Source organism: Schistocerca cancellata, chromosome 8 (assembly GCF_023864275.1).
Source record: "Schistocerca cancellata isolate TAMUIC-IGC-003103 chromosome 8, iqSchCanc2.1, whole genome shotgun sequence".
Classification (NCBI taxonomy): Eukaryota; Metazoa; Arthropoda; class Insecta; order Orthoptera; family Acrididae; genus Schistocerca; species Schistocerca cancellata.
Genome location: NC_064633.1, coordinates 158,671,475 through 158,694,990, shown reverse-complemented (window position 1 = coordinate 158,694,990; position 23,516 = coordinate 158,671,475). Strand labels below are relative to the sequence as shown.

Sequence of the window (23,516 nt, the reverse complement as noted above, 5' to 3'; positions counted from 1 at the left end):
TGTAAACATAAGCTCTTTTTGTGTTATTGATTGTGATTAATTGTAACAAAAGTAAAGCATTAAAATGAAGACCACAAAAAATTGTGTGGTTGATACATTACTTATTAAAAATGTTTACAAGGACATTTTCATATTCATGATTGTAATATAATGGTTTCATAGGTAAATAATTATTTGGTTTGGAAGCAGACAGGTAACTAATTGAAAACATGTAAACTTCAACACTGTTGGTGTCGTGTGGTTTTTCAGAACCCGTGAGCACTAATAATTTCCAACAATTGTATTCACTTATGAGCTCTTGTAACAGTAACAAAAGTGGAAGTACGCAGGTTTAAAATTAGTTCCCTCACAAGCTTTTCTTCCTCAAGATACTTGTGCGGTAAGATTACAAAGGTGAAGGTACCCACTGAACAATGGACAGAGTTGCTGGTGACTGGATATTAGTTCAGCTTTCTCTTTTTTTTTTTTTTTCTTGTTAGATTCTTCTAATGTTCTGGCATTGCTATAAAAATCTTATATTGGCACCCCTGCCAATCTTATACCAGTTCTGTTAAGACGATAAGTTGAGTTATCTGTTCAAGGAAAATGTGAGCATTTTCCTTAGGAAAAACATTGCAGAAAGACGGATTAGATACAGTCAAAATTGTCCTCTCTGAAAATGTAAGGCACCGATTCCCCTATGTGGAAGGGATGCATGAGACTCTGAATTCAGACTAAATTATTATTGTTGATACAGCTGCACATTGAAGAATCAGGGTCACATGGTTTGAAACGTAGGAATAAAATATTGATACAGAACTCTTAAGACTTGCTGATGTCTGTCTTCAGTCCCAAAATTATACAGTTCCTTTACCATTTTGGAATGGTGGTACACTGACAAGATCAGCTATGGATTTTTAGTTGTTAATGTTTGCTTCCCTTGTGTATTCCAGAAAAAAAAATTCTATTTGGTTTGAGCAAGCATTAAGCTATTTGAATGAATGTCAAGTTTCAGGAGTTCACTGTACTCTTCCATTATTTGTAGCTGGAGATCTGGATAGTTACTATTCGATGATACAAAAGTGTCATGTTTTGGTAGTTTCGCTTCTAGTGCTTACAATTGTTGACTGTCACAACAAATGGAGATAAATATTGAGTAAATGCTGAAAACAAAGCACACTCCATTCTCACTCTATTTTTAAGTCCATTTATAAAAATTTGAATAAAAAAGTTAGTGCAATGTGTAGGAATTGTGTGCATATTTGTAGTAGGGTATTCAGTGTGTACTTTGTTAGCAGAATTCGTTTCTACATAACTCGAGTTGTTGCCAGTTCTTAAAAACACGTAATACTAATGTGGTTGAATTCGTTAAATTTATGCCCTCCTGCTGTCCGTTCATGCTTATATAAGAAAAGGGTTGTGGTAGGATTGTATTCTGGAAATGAAACAGTAGGTACCCCTCTGGCTTTCTTACGTAAAACAAAATTGGGCAGTTGGGATTCATAAGTCTTAAAGTACTTTTAACTTTGCAATATTATCAATGTTACTGCCTAAAATGATTGAGGGCTTGTAGGTTACGGTGTTGCTGGTCCACCTCAGGGAGGCCCTCAGTCGGGTTATGGAGGTAACTGGAACTGGAATATGCCTCAGAATGGCCCACCAGCAACAGGTGGGCCACCTGGCCCAACTCCAGGTCCACCTGGTCCTCAGGGTGAGTGCTTCGCAGGCTTCTTTTTTAGTATGCCATTGTACAATGCTTTGTAGAATACTGCCATTCAGTTCATCATTACACTGCATTTTTTCGGTTGTAGTTAACTTCGTCATTATCGACAAAAGCTCAGTTGGCCTGTCTGTGGACTGTCCCTTATCCACTAGCTTCTGTTTGTCGTAGTGTGCATATATTTATACGTTCAGAATGGTATGACTCTTTCCGGAATGTTGGAAACAGATAATGGACTTCATTGCAGTGAATTATTTGTTCTACATGCACCCTGTTGTAATGGTGCTGTAGACACTTGTGTGAAGGCAGTAGATAAATGTTTTCATTAGGCAATTATTATTCTGCTTCAGTGCAGGAAACACTGCTACTGCTTCGTATTGGCAGTGAGGCAAGATGACATTTGATTCTGTAGGGGTGTGACAAGTTCCGTTCAAATTCAGGTTTTGACAGATAAAAGTGAATCATAGGGCCAGTGTCTTCCTCACTTCGAGACATGTATTCTCATGTATTCTGTTGCAAATTTGATACTAAGAGCATTTGCTAATTTTGTTGCTAATTATGGGCAACATTTTACAGGTGTTTGTCTTGTCTTATGGCCTTCGTGTTCATGTAATTGTCTTTTCAACGTAAAGTTGGATTTTTGAATGAAGTTGTCATTCATCTTTGAAGTCGTCAAAACTATTCTTTTTGACAGGTTGTATTCATAGTGTCATTTGTAATGTATGTGTAGCTGTTGGAAGAGAACAGTATCTCATGAGAAGGTGACTGATCTTTAACAGATAACCTAAATGTGAACTGCAGTGGATTGTCTTATACTTCCAAGAAAAGGTAACTGTCACCATTTGTGGTTAATTCAACTTACTCAGTGGATTTGGGAGGTTCACAGTTTGGTCAGTCCATTTTACTTCGGTAGTGTAGGGATCAACCAATTTGGTTCTTTTGACTTGGTTGCCCTGAATAAAAATCACCTTCATGCAGTTGATATAATTTACAAAGAAATTAATGGACTGTAAAAGCTTTGCAAGTTTTTAAGAAGTATGGTAATGTTGCTATCACACACACACACACACACACACACACACACACACACACACACACACACACACACAGTTTTCAGAGAAGTTGAGGTTGACTAAACTGGAAGAAATGCAGTGGTTGACATCAACTAGTGTCATTCAGATAAAAATTGTTCTAGCCTATGAGAAAAGTTGACAGTATGAAGAGAAATGCAGTAGAAACTTGTAAAAATTAATTCATTAGGCATAAAACAATGTTTGAAGTGTGTGATAAGCATTAAGTCATTAATTTTTCTGATGGTTTCAAACACAGCATAAAATTTGATGCTCCTAAAGGTTTCTTAACATTAAAACCTTAAGAAATTGTTCTACTTAGTCATCTGTTTATACATGGATCTAATTTTTCAGCTGGAGCAACACCAGGTCCTGGGCCAGCTGCACCAGGGGCAGCAACTGCACAGAAAGGAGCGGGGGACTATACTGGTTATGGTAGTTACGGCAGTTATCCTGTAAGTCATATTTGTTAACTTTTGACTTACGGTAATAGTATCACATTGCTGTTTGTGAGATAAATTTTCACTAGACGAAAAGTATACAATCGGACCAACGTCCTTCTGCAGCAGTGTCTCGTAACATAATAAAATTTGACGCACCACTGTAGAACGTGCCTTAATGTTCTGTATCATTGTAATCTTATATTGATAAAATATAGGCAAACTAATTTCTAATAGTAAAACCTTTACAGACAATCTGGTGCATCTTGCAGCTAACTGCTAGGCATTTGGTGTCATTTATCCAGGACCAGAGTGAAATGTTTTCCACATGTCTTAAATTTCAGTTCATCTACTAGGAAGCTATCTCTAGTTCAACTGTAACAGATAACCATGTGTGCCATATATCAATGCAGGAAGAATTTTGCAACCTGAAAACTTGCCTGTACTAGTAAAGCAGGGAACCTGTTCAAAGAACACCTATATCTTTCCATGTTGCACCCATATGCTTGGCCTAGTGGGAAGGCTTTAAGTGGACAAATATTTCCTGAAATGAAGTAACATAAGGCCAGTGCTTCCCGACAAGCGACTTCATGCGTTTGGAGCCTTTCTCTAAATAAATTTTTTTTTTTTTTTGCAGGCCTTGGTATTACAGTTGACAGACTTGTATTTGTCAGTTTTGAATTCCTAAATGCTTTGATCCTTTTTTATATTGTCTTATCTCATGTTACTTATTGGAGTAGTATTGTACGCCATGAAGCTGCTGCTGTTGCCACGACCACCACCACAGAGTAGTGAAGTTCTGTTCCCATTTTATTGTCTTAGAATTTCATCTGTACCATGTCAGTCTGTATGTACCAGAGTAGGATGCCACCACCACGAACTCCCCCCCCCCCCCCCCCTCTTTCCTATTTTTCCTCAGAGATATCTCGAGAAAAATTTTTCACATACTTTTGACTAATTGAAATGACAAGCTGTTTTATTGACACAGTTGCTCCCTAAAAGGTTAACATTATACCTGTTAACAAAGCTATGGCAGTTATTGATTACCTACTTTTTGATAGTAAAAGGAGAAATAAAATGAATGAAAAGAAATGGTTTATATTAATTTGCGGGCTGTTCTCTTTTCTACATTCCACTTAATAACCCTGTCATCTACGGTATACCTATTTTTAACTATCATCCTAGTAGCATAGCTGTGAAATTCACATATTAAAGTTTCTGAGGTCATGGTTACAGTGGGACCTGAGACTACAGCTGTATTTATCGGAATACATTTAGGATTTGCTTCTGTGCTGACTTTGATATTAATGTCTCTTGCTTTCAAACTTACAGTATGTCTGCCCCCCCCCCCCTCTCTCTCTCTCTCTCTCTCTCTCTCTCTCTCTCTCTCTCTCTCTCTCTCTCTCTCTCTCTCTCCTCCCCCCCCCCCCACCCCCACCCCTTGGGTGCCTGAAAGTAGCAGCTGACATACTCCCTTTCATTCCCATCGTAAGTTGCGTTGAGTGTCAATAACATTGCAGCACTAAATACCTAAGTGTGCCATGATCCCCTGTCAAGATGTTCAGTCTCCTGTGGGAATGAACACTATTGTTGAGTGTTTGCCAGATTTTCAAGTCAGTTAAAGATAACGAATGAATTCAGGTAATCTGTATTTAAAACATGTTGTTAAAAAGCCAAAGTATGTGGTATAGATTCCCATGGTTGGCTGTATGATGTAATTTGCTGCCCTTTCAGTACTCCCCTCCCTGCGCTCATTTAGTTCAGTCAAGCTAGTATCACTGCTCCCCCTCTAAGCCTTCCATAGTGCTTTATTGGAGCAAGTGTAACAGACAAAAACTTTTGTTTGTCCCACAATCTGTCATTTTTTTGGTTTTCTCTCTATGGTGGGTCCTTCTGCTGTACTGTGGTTTATTCTCACAATTGTAAAGATTTGTTCATTAGGCATTTCGTTTTTGTTTAAATTTCCTTCTTGTTTCATCTCAATGTCACAATGTTTAAAACTTGATTAAAACCTGGTTGCAATTATATCATATGAACAGCGACTGATTTTTCTCACCTACAAACAGTGTAGTAAATCATTATTTTGTCTGTATGAGAACTTGATGCAAACCTGGTAAAGTATAAGTTTGTAAGATGATAGTACTATTTCCTCTGGTATTTCACAAAATTGTTAAATTTTAAGTGGAGCAATAGATTGTTGTAATGGTTAGTTGATAGTATCTTGCGTATTGTCAACACTTTATAGACTGCTTTGGCATATTGGCAAATCTTGAACCTGTTCAAAAGCAAGTATTGTTTACTCCCTTCCAAACATCAAAGTAAATCCGCACGTGACATAAATAGGCAAAGCTTGATGTGCAAATGTAAGACTATCCTTACATACTCTATTAAACAATGTAAAAATAACTTCGGCAGCAATAGTTCAATCTTTGAATACGAGACATCCTTATATTTTTTGATTGATGAATTTGGGAAAAAACTTTCTTAAGATAGGGTGAATTATATTTCATCTTTGAAACACATTTGAAGGTGTAATGTGACAACCTTAAAAGGTAAGCTTACTGGTAGTGAGATGCCCTTAACAAATTTTTGTCAGCAATGCTAGTCTTTATATCTGTAATTCCAATGCAAACCTGTATTAGTTAAGCAAAAATGTTCAAATTTCAACAAGTGTTGTACAGTGTTGAAACTCAGTGTATAGTTGGAGTAAAAGATTTTCCATCCTTCGAATTCAGATCCTGAGTATGCTTTGAGAGTCTCCCACTATGCTAGGTAGTCTTTATTTCAGGTACATGTGTCCACTGCTCATGTAAAACATACTCTTGTAATTGTATCATTGTCTGCAGGTGTTACATATTCCATGAATGTCATACATCTATTACAAAACAACTCCCCATGATGTGGCTAGATTGGGAGATTCTGGACATGTTAAATCTTTCCAACTTCTCAATTGTAATTTCAACAATGTACACCACATAACATTATGTGCTGTTATTGTACTTTGAAGCTGTGGAAAGGAAAACTAGCCTTCCCGTAACACCCAAAATAAATGGGAGCAAGAAACTGAATATTTGTATTCCAGAAGCATTCCGTGAATTGCAAATAGAGGCTCCATAAAAGTTGTACATAAACTCGTTTGCAGCTTGTGTATGTAATTGGATTGTTAATGTATCAAACTCACTATTTTTGTAAATGTTCCAATGGGTTGGAGCAGTTAAGCTAATGGATAGATTTCTGTTCTCCCTCTCTATGGTTGTAATGTACGTAAGGCAACAGTTTTTTCCTTTTTTTTTTCTGGAAGAGAATAGCTATAAAGCTTGTTAGTCATGTTCTGTTTGCTGACCAGTGATCTACCTTAATTCCCTACAAGGTGTCCTGTGGAGTAGTTCATAAGTAATGGTGTCATTAGTTGCCCGTTCATGCACATCGCTCACATCCAACCTTTGAGTGCCGCAGATGTAAGTATGATAAACAAAGTGCACTTGTTTGAAACTTCACAGAAATATTTGTGCTTGCAAACATGTAAGAAAGATGTGGACTATTCTTTCAGTTTGGTTTCTGTACATTCTTCACAGATAGAAAAAATTGAGTGGCAGCCCTTTTTAATCCTTCTTTGGTATATTCCACTGTCCTCAGTTCTGTGGCTTTTCCTTGCTCTTCTGGTAACTTCATCCATTATCAATGTAATCCAGTATTGAAAGTTAACATCCTCCTTTTCCCTTTCCATACTCTTTGCTTCAGTGACTGTTCATTGTTGTTGACATCAGTCAAGATGTTTCCCTTGTTCTTATCAAAACTTAAGTTCCCTTCCTCTCTTATTTTTAAAAGTGCATCATTTGTAATTTTGTCAGTCCATTTTACTTCAGCATTTTTGTTCACAGCTGTATTTCAAAAGTAACTAAGTATTTTTCCTCCTCCTGGTTGACTGATGGCTGGCCACTGTGGCAGAGCAGTTCTAGGTGCTTCAGTATAGAACCGCGCTGCTGCTGCAGTCGGACGTTTGAATCCTGCCTCGGGCATGGATGTGTGTGATGTCCTTAGGTTAGTTAGGTTTTGAGAAGTTCTAATTCTATGGGACAGATGACCTCTGAGGTTAAGTCCCATAGTCCTTAGAGCCATTTGAACCATTTTTGACTGATGCTGTCTAATATTGCACTCAAAACATTTAGTGAATCGTGCTTTTACTGTACGTACAATATAAAAGCCCTTTTCTGGGAACAAAGGGAATATGAAAGGGGGGGGCCATTATGAACATTTCCCTCCATTGCTACTGTACAATACAACATGCTGTACCATTGGAACAGGTGTCACAAATGCAATTTTGATTCTAGTCGTCTCTATGCCTTGTGAGAAAGGTGGGCCTTATTTCCCTTCACATCTCCTCTTGCAGAAGCTCATAACGGAGATGGCTGTCTCGTGCTCAAATTTGCATCATAATCTGCAAAAGAACAGAGATAAGTTTTGTGTGTAATAAGTCTCAGATTTTGTACTGTTAAACTTTTCCATAAAATTTGCCTCTACACAGCTTTGCTTTTCTATCTTCAGACTAAGTACCTAAAAATATTTTCTTGTTCAAAGGTTTTCTTCCAGTAGTTCTTAGAGGAAATCTTCATGTTTGCTGAGCTGTATTACTTTGGTCTTTCCTATGCTTCTCATTCCATACTCAGTTTCTAAATTCTCACTCTATTGTGGTGCTCAAGATTCAGACAGCATTGCTTGCTTGTTTGTTTGTGTGCTTGTCTTTGTATGTTCCTGCTATAATGCAGCTACCTTTTCAGTTCCTATGCATAAATATTTAAATGTTGTAATAAACAGTGCTTTTTCGTAAGGCCTCTTCTGATGCTCGCTCTTTTTTTCTCTCCTCTTAACCAATCCTCAACTCTGCTTCCTTTGTGTACATTTCCTTAATAAGTCTCAAGACTTCACTGCCTAAATCATCTTCCAAGGTCTTCTGTGGAGGTACTCCAGTAAACTGCCAAACACCAGCTCCCAATCAACAAGAGATAGACATTATTTTTCCAGTCATCCTCAAACATCCATTGTTTTATTATTTTTTGTAACTCCAAATTTATCCTCCCCATATTTTCCTTGATTTTTTCCTACTTTTCTATACGCTGTCTTATGTGGTATATGAAATTGTTACCTTCTTTGCATCCTGTTTTTGTAGTGGAACTAAGATCATTTCACACTCGTGGCCAAATATTCTAATGCTGTTGGTAGGGTTGATTAACTTGGATACTGCATTGTATCCCAATGCATTCATTGCTTCATTGAAGAGCTGGAAATACCTCTGCCACCCTGCTCAATTCTGTAAAGATGCTTCACAGTAGTTAATTCCATATGCCGTAGATCATATTGATAACCATTTAGGTATGTGTCAGTTATTAGACTATGGGAGCAATTACAAAGCAGTTACAAAAAATACTTTTACATGGTGATCATTAACTGGTTTGTAATAGGCTACTCAATTCTATTCACAAATTCCTTCAATGGTGGTAGATTTCAGGAGCAATATCTTCAATCCACATTTTAAAACTCTTCTGTAGTTTGGCATTTTATTTCCAGGGACGGATAGTTTTACTACACCTGTGTGTTTCATTCCTTACTATGCTGATCTCTCAATCTGCATTGTGTGTTAAACAAACTTCATCAGTGTTAAAGTTTAGGAAACAGATGCCTGCAAGATGCGTGTAAAACTCCACACATTTATAATTACTTTCATCCATGCTATAAGTACTTAATTCCCTTTGTGGCAACCGAAAAAAATAAAAGACCTGTATGTATTGTGGAATAATAACACTGAACTTGAGCAGAGCTCAAATGCTGTTAATTTCCTTGGAATCGCAATTGATTCAAAATTATCCTGGGGTAGCCATATAGAAAAAGTGGGAAGCAGCATTAGCAAAGGAATATTTGCTCTAAGGAAGCTGCGTCTTTGTCTAAACATGCCAGTACTTAAAGTGGTTTATTTTGGTTTAATACAGTCACATTTCCTATGGTACAATACTGTGGGGACATCAAAGCAAGGCAGCTAATGTCTTCAAACTACAAAAGAAGGCAATAACACTGATATGTAGCTTGGCACCCAGAGCTCACTGTAGGCCAAGCTTTAAAAAATTATATTATGACCCTGCTGTCAATATTTATACTACAGTGTGTAATGCATATTAAGGAAAAATATCAGAGTTATCAACAGTATGACATGCGACATAATTATAACACAAGAAACGAGTAGGACCTAGTTTCTTTCTGATGTAACTATTAGAAAAAACACAAAAGTGCTTCTTATACAAGTCCATAAAATTTTTTAATGCTGTACCCAAACATATCAGGGATCTTCCAATTCAACAATCCAAAAAAAGTAAAAGAATTTCTTCTTGAGCTCAGCATTTATGAAACTGATGAATTTTTAAGGGAGGCAAAGAATATGGTATGACCACACTTCATCAATTTTTATATGCTTCTACATATGAGTAAGTCTGTAATTGGCTAAATTTACTATTTGTGAAATATTTATATTGTATAATATTTTTCTTGTTTTTGTAATTATTTGTGTAACATTTATACTATGGGATATTTACTTTTGTAATGCCTCAGATTATCTTTGAGGTCTCTACAAGAATAAAAATCAATCAATCAATTTGCCTCCTTGAGGCCTTACTTCAGAACATTACTACACAGGATGCTGGTGGAAGTAAATAGATTATGTTAACAGATTTCTGTGTCTCAAAGGGTGGTGATTATTCTTATGGCAAATGCGGCTGAAAATCTTTTTACTATGTGTACTGCATGCTTTGTTGCATCAGTAGGCATACCCGAAAACTAGGAATTACCCGGTTTATTTTATATAAGTACATATCAGTAGGTAGTCTGTTTAGAGCACTACAAAACTGAGTGAGAAATATTAGAAACTTTCCCTGTGAATGCTTCTTAAAGGATTCGTCAAATCATCAGTATTGTGTATATTCTGTGCCCTCACTTTGTTAGAAAGTTGGCTTTGCCTCATGTCGTATGGAACATTTTGGGGGGGGGGGGGGGGGGCTACAAAGTGAGTAAGGATTTCAGGAGCTTCTTCAAAATTAAATGTTCAGAAGTTCTTGTTGTGAATCAAAGCCTAGCATACGTCTGTTTATGTATTACTTGCATCATAAAAGGTATAGTCTGTTTTGCAGTTGCTTGGGCACACTGGTAAGTGTGGGTTGAAGGGGAACCAGTGACATCAGCTTGGCTGAGCTTTAAGATAATCAGTGTAGACAGTGTCTTGTGAATGACATTAAAAGACAATACGTGAGGGAAACATAACCTTCTACATTTTCACATGACTCAGCTCTGACTGAGTGCAAGTATTGTATTACCCTCCTTGTGCTCAACTTATTTCTTAGTGAAGTTGGTGTCTCTGGTCCACCTTGAACCTATCAATAGTGCTGTGCTTGAGCAACTGCGAAATACCTTGTCCCTGCTAGGGTGCAATTCATATAAAACAGCAACTAATGAATGAATAAAAGAGCACAATCAAGATTCAGTCCAATTTTTGATTTTTGCTCATCCCACAATCTACTGACGTCTTTTGGTGCTATATCCATGACACATCCTCGCTTTACTGTAATTTATTCTCACAATGATGACAGTTTAGTATGGTTTTTGTTTATTAGACATTTTATGGTGGGTTAATTTTCCTTGTTCCATCTGAGTGGCACTATGTTGTGTAGCTGATAAAAAGCTAGTAATGTTCTTGCCTGCATGAACAGTAACAGAATTTCTCTTTGCAAACCACTTAGCAAGTTGGTGCAGTCTCTCATTAAATAGTGTTGATTTGGGTTTTTTATTTTATTTTCCTTAGGACAACCCTTCTGCTTTTGAATGCTACTGTGCTAAAGAAATGTAATTAATGTTTGTGTATAGTATCCACACATCAAACAATGGAGAACCCAGGATGGAATGTAACAATATGATGAAAAGGAAAGTTGCTACTCACCATATTGTGGAGATGCTGGCTCACAGATAGGCACAATACTCACAAATAAATGAAGCTTTCAGCCTTAAGGCCTTCATCTCTCTCTCTCTCTCTCTCTCTCTCTCTCATATACACACACACACACACACACACACACACACACACACACACACACACAGTACAAGGATTTGTTAGTGGATAGAATTTAATGCTACTTTTTTCCTGTATTTCACAAAATTGTCAAATTTTAAACAGAGCAGTAGATTTTACTGCATTGAGCATTTCATTGTATTGGGTGAACTTGGAGTGTGTTATGAGAGTGAGAGAGAGAGAGAGAGAGAGAGAGAGAGAGAGAGAGAGAATTGTTGCCAAGCTGAGCCCTGCCCTACCTTTCCGACTTGTTCAAAATAAATGTGCTTGATTTAAATAGCTAAGTCTCATCTGTAAATGCAAGAAGACTGCTCTGTACTTTTTTAAATAGTGTACAAATGTGGACCTCAGCAGTAGTTTTTGCAAGTATACGATGGCCATGCATTTTCGAATGATGAATTTGGGGAAAAGATCATCATCTTCCAGAATGGTAATTTAAGACTAATTGAGCCGACTCGCTGGTTAGAAAGTGTTGAGAACTCAACACGAAAAATAACAACTGATAGTGTTCAGATGACTTTCATCTGTAGAGGAAGTATGCATGCATGCATGCTACGCAGTTGACTGCGTAGCAGTGAGGAGAGCTCCGCCTACCATCCTAAGGGAGCCATGGGTCTGATGATGGTTCTGTAAAAAGAACCGAAACCGGTTACCTATATCATTAAAACATACATGAGTGATCAAGACTGAACTTTAGTCAAAATATAACAATTAATTGATCACTGCTTTCCAAAAATGTTTACCAAAATTCTGTCAATCTGCCTGGGCCAGACAGATTTTCCATCAAATAGCAACCTTCCTTTCATTTTTCTTTGTAGCTTCCTCAGCCCATGTCTAAAACACTTCAATTTTGTTACCAAGTTATCACCATAAATATTGAATTCATTAATTTTATTGAAAGCTTTAGAGTCACCATTTCCTAGGTATTTTGTAATTCTAATGTTATAAACAGGCACTGACCTCTGAAATTACACTCCACACCTCCACTGTAACCATCATAATTATTAAAACACCGATGTTCAATATTACTTAAGTGTTACCATGGCAGGTATGGCAGTACTTGGATAAGAACTCAACATACAACTCTTCCGTTCTCCATAGAAGTAGCACTTAACAGCACCATTCAAGGAATGATGTCCTTGATGTTGCCGTGTCCCATCAAGTGCAAAAGCAATGTCCACTAATATTTACAGTTTCTTCTACTGCATGTTTCATGTTTTATGTACGTGCTGAACTTACTGGGGGAGGAGGAGGAGGAGGAAGCTCCATCAAAACATTGAGCACCCTTTTTTCCTTTTCCTGTTGCACGCATTGCATACACTAACTTCAAATTCACATCATATGAATCAACAGCAACAAATCCACTACGAACAGCACAAAAATTTGAATCACCAGGTGGTGTGCTGTGTGGGAGTTCCTTCCCTGAAGAACTGATACGTAGGTTATTGTCAACAGTGTGGCTTGCTATGTTTGTGGAGTGGTTACCACAGAATTTACTTTGAGTTTCTTGATGTGTGGCAGAGTTCATATTTATTGCACAGTAAATGATCTGTACTTCCACAAATATATGTAGCGCTTTGGCAACATCCATTCAGTAGCACGTGAACAAACTGCTTCAGTGAAACAAAAGCAAATACTAGCAAAGATAATCATTTACAGACACTAGAAACCTGCACTGTTACCAACATATAAAATGTATCATATGTGTAATTGCAGGAAACAAAGCTCAGTTCTTTTTGAAATACTGGTTTGTGTACCAGAAATAAAGGGGATGCGGCAGCATACATGACCGTAACTTCAAAATTTGATATGTCTGCTTGTGTCTGTGTATGTGTGGATGGATATGTGTGTGTGTGTGCGCAAGTGTATACCTGTCCTTTTTTCCCCCTAAGGTAAGTCTTTCCGCTCCCGGGATTGGAATGACTCCTTACCCTCTCCCTTAAAACCCATATCCTTTTGTCTTTCCTTCTCCTTCCCTCTTTCCTGACGAGGCAACCGTTGGTTGCGAAAGCTAGAATTTTGTGTGTGTGTTTGTGTTTGTTTGTGTGTCTATCGACCTGCCAGCGCTTTTGTTTGGTCTCATCATATATATATATATATATATATATATATATATATATATATATATATATACACACACACAAAATTCAAGCTTTCGCAACCAACGGGGAATATGTGTGCGTGCGTGCGTGTATACCTGTCCTTTTTTCCCCCCAAGTCTTTCTGCACCCGGGATTGGAATGACTCCTTACCCTCTCCCTTAAAACCCACATCCTTGAGTCTTTCCCTCTCCTCCCCTCTTTCCTGATGAAGCAACTGTTGGTTGTGAAAGCTTGAATTTTGTGAGTATGTTTGTGTTTGTGTGTCTTATCGACCTGCCAGCACTTTCTTTGGGTGGGTCGCATCATCTTTGTTTTTAGATATATTTTTCCCACGTGGAATGTTTCCCTCTATATATAGGCCATTTTTAATTTGAAACCCTATAATGTATATATCAATGTAATTGGGAAAGACTGTAGAATTTAATAAAGTTTAAAAAAAATGGATTTTTCCACTATTTAAAAGTACCATGTATCCTTACAGGATTCATGAGTAAGTTAGCAAAGCTTTCATTCTGTGTGTGTATGTTGATGTCTCAGTACCTCTACTAACTGGCGAATTGTCTCATTAATACCCAAATTACTTACCTGGACCTGTTAATGCATATAATATCCATTATGTACGATATACGTTTGTGTTTATTGAACTAATCTGAATAGTCAACCTTCATTTTCCGTCAGTTGTCCTCACACCCTCCTCAGTCTCGTAAAGTAACTTATATGTTTCCAAATTATGCAGATGTGTCAGGACAAAATTTGACTTGACGTATGATTCAATTAAAAATTACTTTGTGATTGACGTTTCAACAAGTCAGCTGGTAGAGGCCAGTTGCCATCATCCAATCATTGTTTTTTCTCTAGCACCACATGTTCGCTCTGTTGCTTGTTTCGTAGATACATGTAGTGCCTTGTGGAACATGGCTGGCTGCATGCTGGCAACACTGCCCCCGACAACTGCAGTCAGAGTAATTGGAATCAGAGCATAGTAGTCCAATTTGAAGCATGGATTAGCAGCAGTGTTATAAGTAGCTAGTTTCTTGGCAATCAAAGAGTTGAAAGTGTTTTTGGGTGGCTCCTTTCCTTTTCAGGCATAGTAATAACTGCTTATGTACTTCCAGTGTATAAAGTGGTTGTAAACTGTCAGTATTAAAATGAAAAATTGTTTGCATGCTTCGCTCAGGTTTTGTTCGCTTAAGTCAGATAGTGTCTTCTGTTGTGCTCTTTCTCTTTATTTCCTCCCAGTCAGTTGAAAGGAGGCCCAAGACAAATTTTCTTGAATTTATTTTCATTGTGGAGTTCCAGTGTGGTGATTGAACAATGGAGAAAAGTAAAACACCTTTGTCTCTGTAATCCAGGCACTGTGTAGTTAAATTAAGACAAGAGCTTCAATACACAAGGTCTGATAAATGTTAGGTATGGACAGGTTTGTGTTTTGTAGCTAACTATTGTGATTTGACATTGACACTTTGATTAAAATGCTGTTTGAAGTTGGTCCATATGATGGAAGTAGATAGTGTAACTGGTTTCTGCACCATACATTTTGGCATGCAGTCTGCCTTGAATGTGTAGATTCACTTCTTCACGGAGAGACAGTCTGTCTAATGCATTATATAAAAGTGACACAGTAGGTTTAGAATGGATGGTTATGTACTGATAAGATGTTGGGACAGCTTTGTTTGTGACAGGTTTTCTCCATTTTGAGTTTTTGATATCAGTGAAATGGTAAATAATTCTGTAGATCTAGTTAACTGGGGAATGTTCTTCTCAAAAGCTATTATTATTGCATTGTCTGCTAGGTATTTGCTTGTAGGAAAATACTGCTTAAAGTTAATTTAGTTGTTCTAAATGTTTGCTCTCAGCAGTCACAGAATGTCTCATTGAACACAGTGCTGCATTTTGTGGTTTAGTTTGCTATGGTACCACTAAGTCTTCATAGCTTTAAAGATCTGAATTTCCCCTTTCATGTTTCATTATGGCTGAGTTCCACCATAGTTCAGAGTCTGTGTTAAACTGTAGGTCTCCCTGTGACTGGCTGTGGAAGTCAGTTGGAAGGGTGGTTGATGAGAAAGGAATACCACAACAGGACGATGCATAATAAATAACTATGATGTTAAAACCAACCTTTGGATTGAGGACAACTTTACTTCATGGTAATGTTAATTTGAATAGTCCACTGTTGCTTTATCATCAAAGTGTGTCAGTGTGTGAAAAACTATTTTCTTTAACTTCCATAATCATGTACAGGAGAACTTCTGTAGTGTAAAAGAGACTGACATGTGACTTGTTCTGCAGTCACTAAGAGATTCAAATCATTTTGTCTAATGTAATGATGAACATTGCACTCACTCTTGATATGAAAGGAATGGAATTAAAATTCTTAAGAAGCCAGCCATTTTCCATCAGATAGTAATTTCATTTGAGGTGAATGCTGGTGTGCTGTGAATGAAGCCAGCCGTTTTCCATCAGATGGTAATTTCATTTGAGGTGAATGCTGGTATGTTGTGAATGAACGGTTAGTCTTGCCATTCTCGGCCAACCCATGCTACTCATTTACAAATTCTCAACTTGTGATTGCAGAGCATTTAAGTTAAAACTTACCTGAAGACAGAAATCATTGCCTTGTTAACATTCCAACCATTGTCTTACCTAACATATCCCAGATGTTGCCCAAGAACCTTGTTACTCTTAAATGTATGGCCACTGTTTCTCCAGCTATAATGATGACAAAATAATTTTAAATTCCCATGTGTAAAAGTAGCAAGTAAATAGAGAATAATGGAATTGTTTAATAATAATAATAATAATAATAATAATATTGATAAATATTTTGATTTCATGCTTAACGAATGTTGAGTACTTGGCATTTATGTTTATAAATATGTTCCCTGACTTATGAAATGAGGCTCTGCTAACAAAATAATTATGGCTGTCCAACATGTGTGCAGGATACATCAACTTATGGAGGAGCGAGGACATATGGTGCTGATGGAACAACTGCAGCAGCAGGAGCGTACTCCGCCCACCCCCCTGTTCCAGGTGGGAAGGCATTTGACTATAAAGAGTGGCCTTCATCGTGACATGCTAGCCCGCTGAAATTTGTGATGTGCTGGTGAGGTTGAGCAGTGTTCGGCCCCAGGCGCTGACTAACACCCCATGGTTAGTGTTCTGTTTGTTGGAGTGCTGACAAGTTTGTAGAACTCAACTTGATTCCTGTAATGAATCGGTGAATGTGACAAGGTATAAGAGACATTAACTGACTGTTGCGCACACACAGTTATAGGCTCTCCACTAGTATAAAATGGAATATGGTTCTTTTTCTTTTTAAATTTGACTTCCCCTGTGAAATTAAGTTCACATAAACAGCTGTACAACAGTCAGTTCATTTACAGGTGCAGTAAGTAGTGTTACGTAGTTACAGTCAGTGGTTGGAGATCAATAGTGTGCAGCTTCTTCGGTCCCCTGAGTTTGAGTCAGCGCCTGTGGGTTGAGATTGTTTCTATTACAAAAAAAGAAAAACTAAAAAAATTACCGTTTTAGTAGAAGTAATACACCGAAAATGAAACTGTGCTTTCGTACAAGATTGACTGATGTACATAATTAGGTAATTTGTAAAAGTGAAAGGCTTATTATGAATTATTTGGTTACTTGGACTTGTCCCTTATTTTTAGTATTACTTCATATGTACAAGAATTGTTAATGTTTATTTAAGATTTTTAAATCTTTTATTGAACAGTAATTAAAATTGCCTCATGTCAGACGAGTGTAAAGAAGCGTACATGATTTTTCCACTGTGTAAGAAATAAAATTTATTTATGAAATCATATGCAGTGCTTAACTTGCATGCACAGTACAACCATTAATTCGTTGATTTAATTGAATCTGCTTTTATGTACGTAATGTATTTGCTAACTGGCAGTTTCACTTTTACGCACATTGTTTTGTTTTTTAATTTTAATTGGAACTTTTTTAATTTGTATTGTACTGAAGTTCGTACTGTCCTTTGTAGAGCTTTTCCAGAGAGTAAATGGCTAAAGTTCTCAATCCAGTAATTGTGCTTTTCATTTCTTCTCCCTTTTTCTTTGCATGATTTCAGGCAGCTTTATATATAAATCTAAAAACAACATTGCGAGTACAATAGGCCCACACATACACTTACGTAGTATCTTAAATAAAAATGCTGCATGCAAGTGGACAAGTTAAAGTAACTGGATAATTGCATAATGAAACTTTCAGAAAGTCGGTTGTATTTTGTTGATGTTCTCAAGATTTTGTAAAATCACAAATTTCAGCGTGTGTTCTCTTTTAAGGTATTGTTTAATGTTTCATTGTTTCCAGGATGCTATGCCTTGAAAGTAGAACTGAAATGTTGATAATTAGGGGCCAAATGTTGTACTTGCAGTGTAGTGTTTTTAGGATCTACGTAACAGCATTGAAACAGCTGCTTGGGACTCATGTTAGGAATTCAACAGCTTTGTATGGTCAGATATAATTGTTTAAAGATAACTAATTAATAATTGACACTGGCCATACTTTGCTGATGTATTCCTATGAATTCTTTTTTTAAAGAACTATAGATACTAAGACAGTAATTTGTCAATAAGTTTTCATTATATGTGACAGTTCAATCATATAAATTACTTCTACTGCTTTTACTCATGAGGCCCCTAATTTTAAGAATTTAGTGGTCACCAAGTTCATACTGTACTTCTTTTTTGCAATAGTATGAGAAGTTGGAAGAACTTGCTGCTTTGTAAGTATCAATGCCATTTTGAATTAATAACAGCTATAGCTTTAAAGGGGAGGAGATGTTGATCGCAATGTTTGTCTCCCCCCCCCCACCCCCCCAAAGATTTTATTATTGGAACAGAAGTGTTTCGCACATGGTTATTGAAAATTCTGCAATTGTGTCACATCCGATTTATGGGCAGAATTTAGATGTGTATCAGAATTGACAGAAAAATGGCTGTTTAATACTCTTGTGGTACTTACTGTTGCAATAAATCCTTTTGGAGTGTAGGTAATTTAACTGTCTCAGCACCCATGGAAATTTTTGAAATGTTTTCCTTGTCAAGTTGAAGGGGGTGTTACTCCACTGCTATAGCCATTGATAGTATAAAATTTGCTTTGAATTTACTGTTGAGAATAATTTTTAACTGTATATTGGAATAAAAATTGGGACAACTCAGCAGGGCATGAGGTAACATGTTATCTTGCCACTAACAAATAATGTTTGTAAGTAATTGCTCTAATACCAGATTTAATATGGGGTACAGTAGAAATGTGTGGGTTAAGAAATTTGATTTTAGAGATAAAACTAAAGGACTTTATAGTAAGATGTCAGTTATTAGTAACTCAATGGATTGTCATGAGTTGTTAGTTATCAATAAATGTATATTTGGTGCCAATAGGTACTGACCCTGTAGGTTTTTGAAATACTGTGTTGGTGAAAAGCTGTAAAAATGTCATATTAATAGGGATTGGCTTTTGATAGATTATGCTGCAGAGCTGGTTTGCTGTCAGGTGGGAGAAAATATACTGCTGAGAGATAGAGAGAGAGAGAGAGGGGGGGGGGGGGGGGTTCTTTCAGGTGTAAATTTACTGGTTGTCGGTCTTTAGAAGGGTAGCTTTCAGTGCTGTTGTCTTCACATAATGGTGCCAGAAAAAATTGTAATGATTGTTATGTTAAGTGTAATTTAGTCATTTACAATTAACACTGCAGTAATCCCCACACTACAGGCTGTACATCAATTTTCATTTAATTCTATTATGTACTGAGGTGAGGCTTCACTGACCAAAAAGCACTGTGCTCTCATTTTCAGATCTGAACTGATCCTGAATCATGATTTTATAGAAATTGTTGCTTAACCTTAGGATAGGGTTTCTGTGACCCATTAAGATCTTAGTATACATTCTGGGATTTTTCTCCTTCAATTACAACAATCACTCAAGATCCTGAGGTGTTGTCTTGTACTGCAAAATACAAATTTAGTAATGAAAAAGAATGCAATAGCATGAGGATTATTTAGTGATATACCAAGACACCACCACCTATTTATAATAACTGACCATTGTTGAAACTTAAAGTATTTAGATTGGTAATTGTGTCTGGAAAATGTGACGGTGGAAATGAAGCTACTTCACAACTTCCAGTGACCCTCACATGCAAGGAATATTCAGGGTGGCAAGTCTTCTGGAAAACCTGGAATTAAATTTTATGTTGGAAAGATTAGGGATTTCATAAAATAGGGATTTCATAAAATAGGGATTTCATAAAATAGGGATTTCATAAAATAGGGATTTCATAAAATAGGGATTTCATAAAATAGGGATTTCATAAAATAGGGATTTCATAAAATAGGGATTTCATAAAATAGGGATTTCATAAAATAGGGATTTCATAAAATAGGGATTTCATAAAATAGGGATTTCATAAAATAGGGATTTCATAAAATAGGGATTTCATAAAATAGGGATTTCATAAAATAGGGATTTCATAAAATAGGGATTTCATAAAATAGGGATTTCATAAAATAGGGATTTCATAAAATAGGGATTTCATAAAATAGGGATTTCATAAAATAGGGATTTCATAAAATAGGGATTTCATAAAATAGGGATTTCATAAAATAGGGATTTCATAAAATAGGGATTTCATAAAATAGGGATTTCATAAAATTTTGAGGAATTCTTTTCTAACTTAACATGAAATTTAATTTAGTAAGTTATGAAAACCATAAATTTTAAAGTACTGTTTCAAATTGTTAATTATAAGAATATTATTTCATACAAATAATAGATTTAAAAACTTTGGTTAAACAGTTGCTAATGGCTATTATTTATCAACTGAGAGGAAAGAAAAGTTACTGTAATATGTGCCCTCGCCCCCTTCTTTTATTTAAAAGATCAATTTTAGTAGAAAGCAATTGACAGAAGTCAGCCTCCTAGGCCTTTCCACCTTCGATAGGTCGAAAGATTGTTGAAACTGTTTACGTAGCCCTATTGATGAAACCTGATGTCATCTGTTTCAGTTTAAAGTCCACATGCCTAAATATGTGAACAGCTGTACCAGAGAGATGCTTCTGAAATGAAGAGGTTTTTATACTTCAGATGAAAAATCTGATAAGTGACAGTTCAGAATTGATCATTGCACATTAAATGTTAAGGAAATTGTATGCTAATGAAGTTGAGGGGGAGTAGCATAGAAAACTAATTATTTGGTTTATTAATAGCTGCATGTCATTGATCTGTGCTGTAAAAGTACAACACAATTGGACGGAGAAAATGAAAACTTTGCTCTCATTCTAATTTTGCTTATCACTCAGTGCATATTTGTTGTTAATATTGGGTAGTACCTGTTTTGCAAACAAGCTGTTGAATGCTTAAGTTGACAGACATTTGATGTGGTAAAATGAGCACCAGATGCCCATTCAATTCTGTATTAGATATTGTCAGTTCAGCAGTGCTGAGAAAGTTAGGCACTACTTGCCAGACATGGAATATTTACAATATTCTTTAGGACTGGGATGTGAAATCAATACACAGCAGTGACAGACAACTATATAAATATTTGTACAGTCTTCTAGTATAACACACATTAAGGGGGATACGACATCAATTGGGTGGATTTGGAGGAGGAGAGGTGTCACAGGCCATTTTAATTTCCACTGTCTCTACTTTCACAAATAAACTCATAAAACTTTGTCAGCATGACCAGGAAGGATTCAGGACTCTCACTCAACAGTGGAAGTTCAAAAACATAACAATTTTTTTTACATGTGGTTTTGTTTTTCACTTATTATTGGTTGCTATAGGTACATTTTTCTTCATAAGTAAGATTCTTCAACGAATTTTGCACAGCATATGAACTATACTTATCAGGTGCATGAAACTGCAGAATTTTTCAATCTATTAAAAACTGTGGTAAATTAATTATAAAATTTGATTATTTTCCTAAATATGAAGTTTAAAATGTAATGGCGCATTCATTTTTTTTTTCACAAAGTAAATAAATTCTAGAGTTCAATGCACAAGTAAGTATGGTTTGTATGCTGTGCAGAATTCATTGAAGAATCTCTCACTTATGAAGAACTACCTATAGCAACAAATGCAGCCAGTGGTAAGTGATAAATGATGAAATTTCATATGTAAAAAAATGTTTTAAGCTTTTGAACTTTCACTCCTGTGAGTGTGAATCCTGAATCCTCCCTGGTCATGCTGACTAAAGTTTCATGAGTTTATTTGTAAAAGTGTAGACAGTGGAAATTAATATGTCCTGTGTTGCCCTCCTGCTAAGTCAGCCAGTTTGATGTCCTGCCCCCCCCCCCCCTCCTCCCTTTAAAGCTTACATCTCCTTACACTTGCCAAAAGTAAAAAGCCAGCAGAGAACATGTATTGTGAAACATAATTAATCCTCAAACACCTTATGTTGGCACACTTTACTCCCACAAGGCTCAGTTTTAAACTAACGGCCTACCAAAGATAGACTACGCTATAACACTTGCATCACAGGCCCATATGATGCTACTGTCCATTGTAAAACTGTTGAATGTTAAATGTCATGTCCTAACAAATTCTAAAAACCAATACTACATATATGTTAAAATATGAGCACCCGTGTAGAATGCCCCAAGATAAAATATTTAACTTACTGCCGCTAGTTTAAGTTGTTGGCTATTTCTTGAGGACACTACTAAAGTGGGCCCAGAAATGCCCCTTACGCACATCATCTCATTGAACATGCTGATATATTACACTGTTTTAAGTCCTAAGAAAATCTCAGCTCCCTCTAAATTTCACAGCAACCACCCTGTGTTGTCCAAAAAGTGGTATACCCTCATACTGCTCATTCTTGCAGTGCTTCGTTTCTGCTAATGAGCCATTCTGTTCATTATAATGCTATCAACATTACTTCAAAATATCTGTCCTTTTGCCCCAAATACTTTCACAATTCTGGCATTTCATTTCATTCACTCCAGCATCCTCCATCCATTTCGCTCATGTGCTAATATCAAGCTTCAGCCTCTGTTTGTCAGCTGTTTCTGGTGCAGTTTTCGGCCCTTCATTTAGCTTTGTCACCTGGATATGATTTCCCAATAGGCATGATTCTATATTTATACAGATGTTCTAGTTTTGTTGGGAACCATCTCCTAGAAGTTGAGTTTGTTTAACAACAAAGGGGGTTAAAATTGCATTAAACATTAACAAACTGGCACAGAGGTTGCATGATAAAAGCAGTGAACTGTACAGGAAAGGCAGGAGTTCGAAATAGTATCAGGATTGTGAAATGAAGTACATGGGGCAAATGGGGAAAATATTACAGTAAGGTGTAAAGAAATGGTTGCCTTCAATTTTGGAGGAAGCTTAATATCCTTTTGTGCTTGGAGAGGAATGTGTCAGCATAAAATATGTAAATGTTAAAGGTGCCTTACTGGACCATTTTTCTCAATGGCCTCCTTGAGAAGCAGCCATCAACTTAGTGTGATAAGTGGTACTTTCCAGGGACAAGATCAAACCACCCTCCTCAGTTTGTTCTGGTCCCTTGTCCGTTTGAAACTGAATGTTTAATTTACGCATGTACACGTCCGTCGCTCTTATGTTGTTGCAATACTATATATCTCCGTGGCGCCTTTCACACTAGCCCGGTGGAGTGTCTGTATGCAGAAGCTGCTGAACTGCTGTCGTACTGCTGTGACTTTCAGTAGATACGCATGCCGTTTGTGCAACCCATCCTATGCCACCTCCTTCGATGACTCATTTGCTCGTCAGTATGGGGTGCGTCCCTCTTCTGTTACCTATTTGCTCCGGCAGTTTAACTTCACGTTACCTGCACTTTTCGCAGAGGGTGTAAACCCTTCCTCATCTTGGCTTCACATGGCAGCCCATGTTCACCTTGGCCTTCATTTGCTTCCGAAGGACACCACTCCAGCCTCACTCTTGCCTTCAGTTTCATGACCTTCACATGGAACTTCGTGAGTATCTTTGTCCACTGATGGCTGACAGTGGTGTTCAGTGTGCCTTTGTCATTGTCACTGATGTCTTTTGGTATCAGCTACTGGAACACTCTTCAGTATTTCCAGCAGAGCTCTTGGCCCTGTCAGGCCACGT

The 23,516-nt window shown here is 36.9% G+C and overlaps 1 protein-coding gene across 3 annotated transcripts in view; it reads left to right on the top strand.

Moving 5' to 3' along the window:
* LOC126094656 (heterogeneous nuclear ribonucleoprotein 27C) overlaps nucleotides 1-23,516 on the top strand; it is a 67,360-nt gene that overhangs the window by 23,210 nt on the left and 20,634 nt on the right. For 2 of the 3 annotated variants that reach the window (XM_049909160.1, XM_049909159.1), the window contains 3 exons: nucleotides 1,553-1,690; nucleotides 3,124-3,224; nucleotides 16,358-16,448. In XM_049909160.1, coding sequence (XP_049765117.1) covers nucleotides 1,553-1,690; nucleotides 3,124-3,224; nucleotides 16,358-16,448 — 330 coding nt within the window. The remainder of the gene's footprint in view (nucleotides 1-1,552; nucleotides 1,691-3,123; nucleotides 3,225-16,357; nucleotides 16,449-23,516) is intronic. The other variant, XM_049909161.1, reaches the window with a different exon arrangement.